Genomic DNA, 10,867 nt, shown 5'->3' with positions numbered 1-10,867 from the left:
TGTCTCCCCCACACCCACAGAGCAGAGCCTGTGCTCTTAATACACTGGGGCCATGACCAGGAGTTGCCCTTCCAGTAGCCTGACCACCAAAGATTTGTATTTTGTGAGGCTGGCAGTGATCTCAGCCTCTCTTCAGGACGTAACAAATGTAGGCGATGGGAGTCTTGCCTTGGGAGGTGCTGCTGGGCTGCAGGCTGCCCCCCAGCAGGGCAAAGCTCTCCATGGCATCTCTGTGCTGTGCAGGAGCCCCATGGAGATGACGCCTCACTGCTGAGGCCATGGAAATGCTGCTGGGTGGCTGTATGTGGGCAGGTGTAATGAGCCCCCTGTGCCCCTGGCTGGGAGGGCAGAGCTGAGATCCTTCTCACGTACGATGGGGTTTGGAGGGGTTTTGAGATCTGCACTCCGAAACTGGATTCCTCTGCTCCCAGCAGCATCCTGTTTCTTTTGGAGGGAACACCCGAGTGCAATAGTCCTCCAGCTGAAATACCTCATCTACTAGGTGGGTCACCTGGTCGTAGAAGGAGATCAGGTTGGTGAGGCAGGACCTGCCTCTCATGAAGCCATGCTGGCTGGGCCTGATCACCTGGTTGTCCTGCACATGCATGGTGCAGTCACTCAAGATGAACTGCTCCATATTCTTCCCCGGTACCAAGGTCAAGCTGACAGGCCTGTACTTCCCTGGATCCTCCTTCTGTCCCTTCGTGTGGATGGGTGTCACATCAGCAGTCCTCCAGTTACCTGGGACCTTTCCTGTTACCCAGGACTGCTGATAAATGATGGAGAGTGGCTTGGCAAGCTCCTCGGCCAGCTCCCTCAGCGCTCTCAGGTGGATCCCATCCAGCCCATTAAACATGTGATTGTCCAGGTGGAGCAGCAGGTCATAATCTCCATCCTCCTGGATTATGGGGGGTCAGCACAGGGCAGCTGAGATCAGGGCTGATGCAAAGGCTGGCTGTCTTCACTTGGCACTAAGGGAAAGTCCTTTTGCCTCTCATCACCCACAAGATTCCACGTGTAGCAGAAATGCCAGGGATTTCTGCATTCAGAGTGCTCCTCACCTGTGGTGGGCAGCTGGAACAGAACACACAAACCAAAATCCCTGCAGCTCTGCTCTACACTCAGGTGAGTTGGGAGGGAAAATTCTAAAAAGTTCTTTGATATCATGATGGATTTAATCTGAGATCAACCCATGGTCCTATTACCCGGTTGCAGTAGGACAGGACTTACTCATGCAGAAGGGCGGTTCTGTAAGAAATGGTATAGTTTTTTCTCAAAGAAGTCTGCCCTAACCTCTCACTTCCTTTATCTCCTTGTTCAGTGCTCCACGCCCAGAGGCAGCAGATGTCCAACAGCAGCTCCATCACACAGTTCCTCCTCCTGGCGTTCACAGACACGCGGGAGCTGCAGCTCCTGCACTTCTGGCTCTCCCTGGCCATCTACCTGGCTGCCCTCCTGGGCAACGGGCTCATCGTCACCGCCATCGCCTGCGACCACCGCCTCCACACCCCCATGTACTTCTTCCTCCTCAACCTCTCCCTCCTCGACCTGGGCTCCATCTCCACCACTCTCCCCAAATCCATGGCCAATTCCCTCGGGGACACCAGGGGCATCTCCTACGCAGGATGTGCTGCACAGGCCTTTCTGTTTGCCTTTTTGATGTCAGCAGAGTTTTATCTCCTGACGGTCATGGCCTACGACCGCTACGTGGCCATCTGCAAACCCCTGCACTACGGGACCCTGCTGGGCAGCAGAGCTTGTGCCCACATGGCAGCAGCTGCCTGGGCCGGTGGGTTTCTCAATGCTCTGCTGCACACGGCCAGTACATTTTCACTGCCCCTCTGCCATGGCAATGCCCTGGAGCAGTTCTTCTGTGAAATCCCCCAGATCCTCAAGCTCTCCTGCTCAGACACCTACCTCAGGGAGGTCGGGCTTCTTGGGGTCAGTGCCTGTGCAGCATTTGGGTGTTTTGTTTTCATTGTGCTGTCCTATGTGCAGATCTTCAGGGCTGTGCTGAGGATCCCCTCTGAGCAGGGACGGCACAAAGCCTTTTCCACGTGCCTCCCGCACCTGGCCGTGGTCTCCCTGTTTATCAGCACTGCCATGTTTGCCTACCTAAAGCCTCCTTCCATCTCCTCCCCACCCCTGGACCTGGTGGTGGCAGTGCTGTACTCGGTGGTGCCGCCAGCAATGAACCCCCTCATCTACGGCATGAGGAACAAGGAAATCAAGGATGCTTTATGGAGAGTAATCCAATGGATGCTGCTTCACTGAATATAACCTGCCTCCCCTCCTCTGCACAGTTTCAGAGTTTATCTTAGAGCACGAGTCTGCTTTTTGCTGTTGTGATAATCCAACTTTCTAATTTTCTGGGTTTATACTCCTACTGTTGAGGTTTGATCCTGTTGTGTCTGACCCTTGCACAACACCCTGTCAGGTGTGGCCTCTCTGCTTGCAGCTCTCCAATAAAAGGGGATCTCCCGGCTGCAGTGCCTGAAGGCTGGCCTCTTCCTCCAAACCTGCTTCTGAGAAAATGCCCGAGGAATTGGTCTTTTAAAGTTTCTGCTCTCCTTTTGTTCTGAGTGGTTTTGGAGTTAAGGTCTTGGTAACGTTGGGTTCCACTGGATTAAAGGTTCTGGTTTTAAAGGCTCTCTTCTTGGTGTCCAGTGGCAGTGGAGATGGTCCATGAGCGCCCCATTACTTCCTCAGGTTGCTTCATGGATGACAGGAGTGATGGCAGATACCAGACTCACTGGAAATGAATTTGGAGGGGTGAGGAGAGGGTGGGGACTCACCATGTGTCCTGGGGTTCAAACGAATGGAGTCTCAGAAGGTGAAACAGCCTCCAAGGGAAGTCCCCAAAAGTAAAGCACTGAATCAACGTATCCACAAAGGAGGACTCTGCAGTGCCATGGAGTGAGGGGGAACCCAGCAGGCACAGGAGAGGGATGCAGGAGAGATGCAGGAGGTGCCTGAGCACCCCCAGGGCCAGGAGTGTGGTGCTTCCCTGGGCAGTGGGGCTGGTGGGAGCAGAGAAGGGGGCAAACTGAGTCAGACTTGGGGATCAGCTACAGTACGAATTCAGGAGAGCCAGAGAGTGACGAGGCTCTGTTTCCTCATGGCCTTGTGGCCAGCAGCAGCCCTGGGGCTGACGGGGAGCCTGAACCCCCTGCTCTGCCCCAGCAGCTGCTGTGCCCTGCAGAGGGGCTGGGGCTGTGGTGTGAGTGCCCAGAGCTCTGCAGCACCCTGCGGTGGGCAGCGCTGCGGAGCCAGCCCAGCCTGGGCTGCTCGGCTGGGCTGTGCTGGGCTGGGAGAGGGCAGGGGAGGTGGGGAGAGCTGGGGAGGGGCATGGCTGGGCTGGAAAGGGCCCGGGAAAGAGCTCAGTGCAGAGCTAAGGTGTGTGAGCGTGCAGGGCCGGGACAGACAGCACTCACAGTGCAGAGCCAGGCGTCATGGTGAAGAAAGCAATGCATCAGAGGTGCAGAAGAAAGGGGCCTCGCCTGGGCCATGTTGCCAGGACACCCCAGGGAAGCTGCCCCAGGAGGCTGTCCCAGACCAGTCCCACACACTGGCCATTTCCATCGCTGGCCGCACACCCCAGCTCTGAGGAGGGACCTTTGCTGCATGGTCACCCCCATCCTCCTCTGGGCCTTCATGACACCCAACTCCAACCGCCATTATTAATAAAATGGAAAACAGTTTCCTGCTGACAGTCATTATGCGACAAGTCCCACAGCTCTTGCCACAGCTGGGCTCTCAGCCAAGCCTGTTCTCAGGCAGCTCCAGCTCAGTCAGGTGCTTGTCTCAACCAATTTTGGAAATCTCCACTGACTGAGATCCCACCAGCTGGCCTGGGTCCTTGCTGCGGTGTTTGTCTCTGAGGGATTTCTCAAAAACCCAGCTCTCTCAGCCTCTCCTTGTCCAGAAGGTGCTCCAGGCACCAACCATCCTCCTGGCCTTGGCAGGACTTGCTCCAGTCTGTCAGCACCTTCCTTGTGCCAGTGAGCCCCAGGCTCGACGCAGCAGTCCTGATGTGGTGGTGCTGTAGTGGGTTAGCCTGTCCAGGATAGAACGACCTTTCCTAAAGTCATCTTTTCAGCAGCATCTCTCGGCACAAAGGCCCTTTCCATTACCCTCCAGTTATTTCCTCCCTGTACTCTTTGGTCATTCAGATACCTCTCACCTATGCAGCAGCTTTGAGCTTCAGGGAGTTAGAAGTTTTCAGTAGTCTAATGGGCTCTTTAGCCATCTCTTAATTATGTTCATATCTACCTTTTGTATCTCCCTAGCTAAAACATTTCTGATAAGGTTATCCCTTGAGAGAGGCGGCCTCATCAGAGGCAGCTCGTACTTAGCATATGGTTGCAGAGTGTGTTTTCCTGATCACGAAAACTGGCCATGCTTTAATTTTCTTTCCTTACAAATAGTAAAAACCCTTCTGTGCCTGTGTGCAGCCAGTTCTCGAAGGAGAGTGGGGGGAGTTGGTGCAATGGAGCTGTAACATCCAGCTGCAGAGACCAGTGAAAAAGTATGATGCAAGGAAAAGTGATCTAAGTCCCAGGTGGCCAGGGACAGAAATGGCAGGGCTGGGGAGGTGAGGAGCAAAGCTGTCCCTACAGTGTCAGACCTCAGGGGACTGCTTCCCTACCTGCCCGGACCTCCTGAGGAGACAATCTGGATCAGTCTCAGTTGGAGTATGCTTCTATCCCCTCTTCTTTAAAATGAAAATCAATAGAATATACCCTTTAAAATAAACTCAGAAAAACCCCAACATTTTTATTAGGTACAGTATGAACATTTCCTCCATAACCACACTATGAAAAAACTCCAATTAGGTGTGCAAGTCTTAAAGACTTGAAGGAAATTACAGGAAGAGACAGAACTTGTTAGAGCTTTTTGTATTTTAATGAGCTCCGTGGTGCATTAGCGGTGAGTCCATGAACCTCAGATGCTGAGAAGACTGAACGAACTTCTCAAGAAGTCAAAGTCAGAGCAAAACCCAAAGTACCTGAAGCATCAATGAGGCCCATGAGGGCCATTACTGGCAAAGCCTCCCTAGGGCCTCGTTAGAGCAGCTAATTGGAGGCTGTGGCTGTAGAAAGGGAAGAGCCCTGTGCAGGTGGCTGTAATGCAGAGAAAAACCCTGATTTTATCAGAAAGCAGAGAGGCCAAGCCCTGACCCCCAGCCCTGGGAAGGTGGATCCTGCCCCTCACACGTGGTTCAGGGCTCTTTCTGCGGACAGTGGGACACGAGGCTGAGCAATGCCAAGCATGGAAAACCTGTGCAACGTGTCCCGGCATCCTCAAGCAGGGACGAGGAAGAAACAAAGTCCAGAGCCTCAAAATAAAGTTTCTCCTGGAAGGCCTCAGTGGCCATAGCCAAGGGGACAAAGACCTTGGTTCCTTTGGGCCTTTCAGTCTTGGCAGAGCCCTCGGCCATCTCTGCTGCAGCCTGTCCTGCACTATCCCGTGCCGGCACGTTTTCCCCTTGCAGAAGGCCAGATCCCTCAGCTTCTCCATGCAGGCCCCAAACCCCACCTGGCAGATAGCCTCTGGAGCCTCTCCAGTTCCTCCTCTTCCTTCCAGAACCGGGAGGCTCACACGCAGACACACTAGTCTGGATGTGGCCACACCACTGCTGATTCAAGGGGTATGAACGGCTCCCTTGTGTTGGCGGCCATGGTCCCCCTAATGCAGGCTTGTATGGGGTTGGCCTTATTCATGGTGAGCAGGCACCACTGGCTCGTAAAGCCCAGGCCCCCTCCCCAGGGTCACAGCTTAGAGGTTCGGTCCCAGTCAGCCCCCATGTTTGGGGTTATCCTGCCCCCAATAAGGACTTGCAGCTTCTCCTTGTAAAACACTGGGAGGTTTATGCTGAGCAAATCCCAGAATTTCTCAACGTCCTCTAAGAGTGAAGCTCTGTTGGGCCAGCTCTTGATGTGCATGTACGGATGGTTCACCCTGACACATGGTGCCTCTGACAAAATAATTATCAGGCATTACAAAACACTACTGATAATAATAGGAGGTACTGGTTTAATGGAATTGCTCAGCAAGGTAGGAATTGCCGTGGTGACAAGCTCAGAAACAAAGGAAGGTACAAGCTCAGGGTGCAAAGGAAGCCAAACTAGGCACAGGGAAGAAAGGGTAAACAGAGGTGGGCTTTTTGCATGGGCTGGTACAAGGATGGTCAAGGGGAAGGAATTGTGAGTGGGAAAAGAGGGGGAAAAGAAAGAAAAGCAAATGAAGTGATCAGGGCTGTTTTTGGGGTACCTGCCATGCAGCCCTGCAGCTGAGCAACAACGCCTGGAGTGAGACAAGAAGGCCACAGATCATCTGACCAAAATTCCTTCTGGCTGACTTCAGTGGTCACTGGGATCCTGAGCGCTTTGCCACCCATCATGAAGGCACCATCTGTGGTGGAAGGAAACGCTGAATTGTTTATGCTGGAAGGGATCTCGTGAGCTGTCTCAGCCCACCTGCTGCTCAGAGGAGGGTCAGCTATGGGCTCAGACCAGGTTACTCATGGCTGTATTCATTTGGGGCTTGAAAAGCTCCAGGGATGGAGATGACACAAGCTCTCTGGGAAATCTGCTTCAGTGCTTGACTGTCTTGATGGGGAGAAATTTTCTCCTCACCTGTCTCACCGATGCCTATTGGCCCTCATCCTCCCCTCCTGCACAACAGTGAGGAACCTGGCTCCATTTACTTGCTGATATCCAAGAAGATATGGGAAGGCTCTTACTAGGTCTCGCCAAAGCCCTCCCTTCTCCCACCTTTGCAGCTTTACAGCAAAGGCAGACAACAACATCCTGGGCTGCACTAGGAAGAGCACTGCCAGCAGGTGGGGGAGGCCATCCTTCCTCCCTGCTCAGCCCTGCTACAGTTTGTCTTGCTCCCTTCCCACAGGGTTTTCTACTCTGCCACCTCACTCACGCTGCGGCCGAAGCTGCCCTCCATCTCTTCCACCAGTCCTGCCCTGTCTTTGTGTGAAACACATCTCCAGGAGATCATTCCCACCCTGGCGGGTTGATACCGTAAGTCAGCAACTATAGGAACCCTCTAAAACTCCATCTGTAGTTTCAGAAAGCAGGCCTTCGTTATTGCTATGCCAGGCACACGGGGGATCGTCCCACCTAGTGTGTGCGCCGAGTTGCTCTGCTACAGGGGTTACACGCAATGGAAGTCCCCTTCCCAGCCTTCCTCAGGCAGCTCCGGGATGCCCACCAGAAGAGCGTTGTACATCAAGAAGTTAGTGAGCCATGTAACAGCAAACCTGAGCAGGCCCAGGCCTGTGCTGTGCCGCGCTCCACGTACAGCTCAGCCTTCAGGCTGTGTTGTGCTGGGCACACTCCTGGCTTGCAGAATGAATTTGATTGTAATGAGAAGCCTGCAGGAAGCTCCCACCTGGTACCAGTCATTAGGTCACCTGCATGTCCTTACCTATATCCAAAACTGCAACAACGGATTCACATGTGAACAGCCTCTTTGCGGGCAGTAGAAATGATGCCTTGACAGATTTTCCCTTGAAGAAAACACTGAAAGTGCTCACAGGAGCAAAACGGGATGACCCTTCTACAGATGGGATCTCCAAGACTTGCTGCACCAGCTGTCCAGAGGGAAGTAACCTCATCATGATCTTTTCTCCTGGTGAAAGCCACATGGCTGCTGCTGGCCTTTCAGCTTCTGGGATAAACCCAACCAAACCGCGTGCCTGCTGCTGTCCCATCAGGTACTCGGGCACAAAGGACGTGACAACCGTATCCAAGCCCTCTTCCTGGATGGGCCAACCAGGTACTCAGGGAAAGGGACTCCCACAATCAACTTGCCAACCACGTGCCTTTGCTGGCCTATCAGAGACACTGGCAGGTGTGAGCCTAAAAGCATGTATCCTAACCATGATTCCAGGGCTGGCGTACCAGCTACTTCAGGAAGAGGTGACCTCACAGTCCCTTTCCCAGCCACATTTCTGCTGCTGGCCTATCAACTCCAGAGACAGATGTGAAATCACAGCCACCCTCACAGCCTTGCACCTCCTGCTGGCCCAGGGGAAAGGCTTAACAGGAATGTTTTCACAGACACTGTCACAGTGGCATCAAAATTACCTGAACAGATCTTTCCTCTTCAAAGTCTTTCATCTTGTTTGGCCAAGACCCTCTTCCCTCCACCAAATCTCCCATCTCCCTGGTCCCAGATTCCCCTAACCTCCCCAAATATTTCATCTTGTTGGGGGCTGTATTGTAACGGCTCTGAAGACCTCCAAGTATCTCTCTCCCCACTGCTGGCCAGGCAGACACGGCCTCACAGCCAGCAGCCATGCACAACGTGCTGCTGTGCTGGAGAGGTCCCGGCTCAGCCGCCCCGGCAGTGCTGGAGGCAGGTGATGCTCCCCACCACCCCGAGGTACTCTGCCTGCAGAGCAGCTCGTGCTCCAGAAGGACTAGCATATCCCTTGGCACACACGGCTTCTTCAGCTACCCCAGGGCACTTGCAGCCTCTGTGTGGAGAAGCAAATCCAACTGCGAATGTAGATTGAAGGAAATTCTTGAAACCTCTGCAGAAAAGAACTCAATGGAATAGCTGAAAAAGTCCTCCTCTCCAGCATTGCTAGGACTTTTAGGAATTTTCATGACTTTTTTCATAATTTTTGTATTAACAGCACTATAGACAAGGCTGAGTCGAGACATGCTGGTTAAACGAAAGAGCAAGAGGGAACTGCACAGGCAGTGGAAGCAGGGACAGGTATCCTGGGAAGAGGATAGGGACGCTGCCTGGTTGTGTAGGGATGGGGCGAGGAGGGCCAAGGCGCAGCTGGAGCTGAATTTGGCAAGGGATGCAAAGAATAACAAGAAGGGCTTCTACAGGCATGTCAACCAGAAAAGGAAGGTTAAAGAAACCATACCCCTCCGATGAACAAGAATGATGGCCTAGTAACAACAGATGAGGGGAAGGCCGAGGTGCTCTACAATTTTTTTTGCCGCAGCCTTCACTGGTAACCTCTCTCCTCACCCTCGTGAGCTGATGGACCACAGGATGGAGACCAGGGTGTAAAGCCCCTCCCACTGTAAGGGAATATTGGATTCGTGACCACCTGAGGAGCCTGAACATACACGAGTGTATCAGACGTGATGAGGTGCATCTGAGTCCTGAGGGAACTGGCTGACGTAGTTGCCAAGCCACTCTTCATGATATTTGAAAAGTCTTGGCAGCCAGGTGAGGTCCCTGGTGACTGGAAGAAGGGAAACATTGTGCCCATCTTTAGAAAGGGTAGAAAGGGGGGCCGGGGAACAACTGTCCTGTCAGCCTCACCTCTGTGCCGGGGAAGATTGTGGAACAGATCCTGCTAGAAGCTATGGTAAGGACAGGGAGGTGATCCGAGGCAGCCAGCATGGCTTCACCAAGGGCAAGTCCTGCCTGACCAACCTAACGGCCTTCTATGATGGAGGGACTGCATCAATGGACAAGGGAAGAGCTATGGATGTCATCGATCTGGACTTCTGCAAGACCTTAGACACGATTCCCCACAGCATCCTTCTCTCTAAAATGGAGAGATACAGATTTGATGGGTGGACTGTTTGGTGGATAAGGAACTGGCTGGATGGTCACATCCAGAGGGCAGTGACCAATGGCTCAACATCCAGGTGGGGAACTAGGACAAGTGGGGTCCCTCAGGGGGTCCATACTGGGACTGCTTCTATTTAATGTCTTCATCAATGACATAGACAGTGGGATCGAGCGCACCCTCAGCAAGTTTGCAGGTGACACCAAGCTGAGTGGTGCAGCTGACACACCAGAAGGGCAGGATGTCATCCAAAGAGGCCTAGACAAGCTGGAGAGGTGGGCCTGTGAGAGCCTCGTGAGGTTCAAGAAGGCCAAGTGCAAGGTTCTGCACCTGGGATGGGGCAACCCCCAGTATCAATATAGGCTGGGGGATGAAGGGATTGAGAGCAGCCCTGTGGAGAAGGACTTGGGAGCGCTGGTGATCAAAAAGCTGGACATGGGCCAACAATGTGCGCTCGCAGCCCAGAAGGCCAACTGTATCCTGGGCTGCATCAAAAGCAGCACGGCCAGCAGGTCGCGGGAGGTGATTCTGCCCCTCTGCTCTGCTCTGGTCAGACCCCACCTGGAGTCCTGCATCCAGCTCTGCAGCCCTCAGCACAGGAAGGACATGGAGCTGTTGGAGAGGGTCCAGGGGAGGGCCACAGAAGTGATCCGAGGGCTGGAGCCCCTCTCCTACGAGGAGAGGCTGAGAGAGTTGGGGTTGTTTAGCCTGGAGAAGAGACAGCTTTGGGGAGACCTTACTGTGGCCTTTCAGTACTTAAAGGGGGATGATAGGAAGGATGAGGGCAATATCTTTAGTAAGGCCCACTGTGACAGGCCAAGGGGTTAATGTATTTAAACTAAAGGAGGCTAGATTTAGACTGGATGTAAGGAAAAAATTCTTTACAGTGGGGGTGTTAAAGTGCTGGAACACATTTCCAAGAGAGGTTGTGGAGGCCCCATCCCTAGAAACATTCAAGTTGAGGTTGGACAGGGTTCTGAGCAACCTGATCTAGTTGAAGATGTCCCTGCTCACTGAGGGGGTTGCACTAGAAGACCTCTAAAGGTCCCTTCCATCCCAAAGCATTCTATGAATCTAAGTTCACTGAAGGTAAGACAAATAAATCATTCACCAGACCCCTTTCTCTGTGCCTGCTGCGTCCCCTGGGGTTGCTGAGCTCCAGTTTGCCATTTCACACCCAGATTTAGAGTATTATCCTTGGGTGGCACCGTGCTGGACAGGCTGGTGCTTGGTGGGGTCCATTCACTGCTAACTCCCTGGCACACGCTGTCCCTCCCTGCACATCCCCTCTGCTCTCCTGGCAGC

General features: G+C 53.3%; 1 protein-coding gene across 1 annotated transcript; it reads left to right on the top strand.

Moving 5' to 3' along the window:
• Positions 1 to 1,307: 1,307 nt before the first annotated feature.
• LOC135311177 (olfactory receptor 14J1-like) lies at positions 1,308 to 2,274 on the top strand. Its single transcript, XM_064440311.1, has one exon. The coding sequence runs from the start codon at positions 1,345 to 1,347 to the stop codon at positions 2,272 to 2,274; it is 930 nt and encodes a 309-aa protein (XP_064296381.1). The 5' UTR covers positions 1,308 to 1,344.
• Positions 2,275 to 10,867: the final 8,593 nt, after the last annotated feature.

This window comes from Phalacrocorax carbo, unplaced genomic scaffold (genome assembly GCF_963921805.1).
Source record: "Phalacrocorax carbo unplaced genomic scaffold, bPhaCar2.1 SCAFFOLD_54, whole genome shotgun sequence".
Lineage (NCBI taxonomy): Eukaryota > Metazoa > Chordata > Aves > Suliformes > Phalacrocoracidae > Phalacrocorax > Phalacrocorax carbo.
The sequence above is the reverse complement of the archived record's forward strand: the minus strand, read 5'-3'. Positions and strand labels throughout refer to the sequence as shown.

What these genes read in the sequence shown, in the direction of transcription:
- LOC135311177 (XM_064440311.1), top strand. Translation starts at nt 1,345, where the DNA reads ATGTCCAACAGCAGCTCCATCACACAGTTCCTCCTCCTGGCGTTCACA.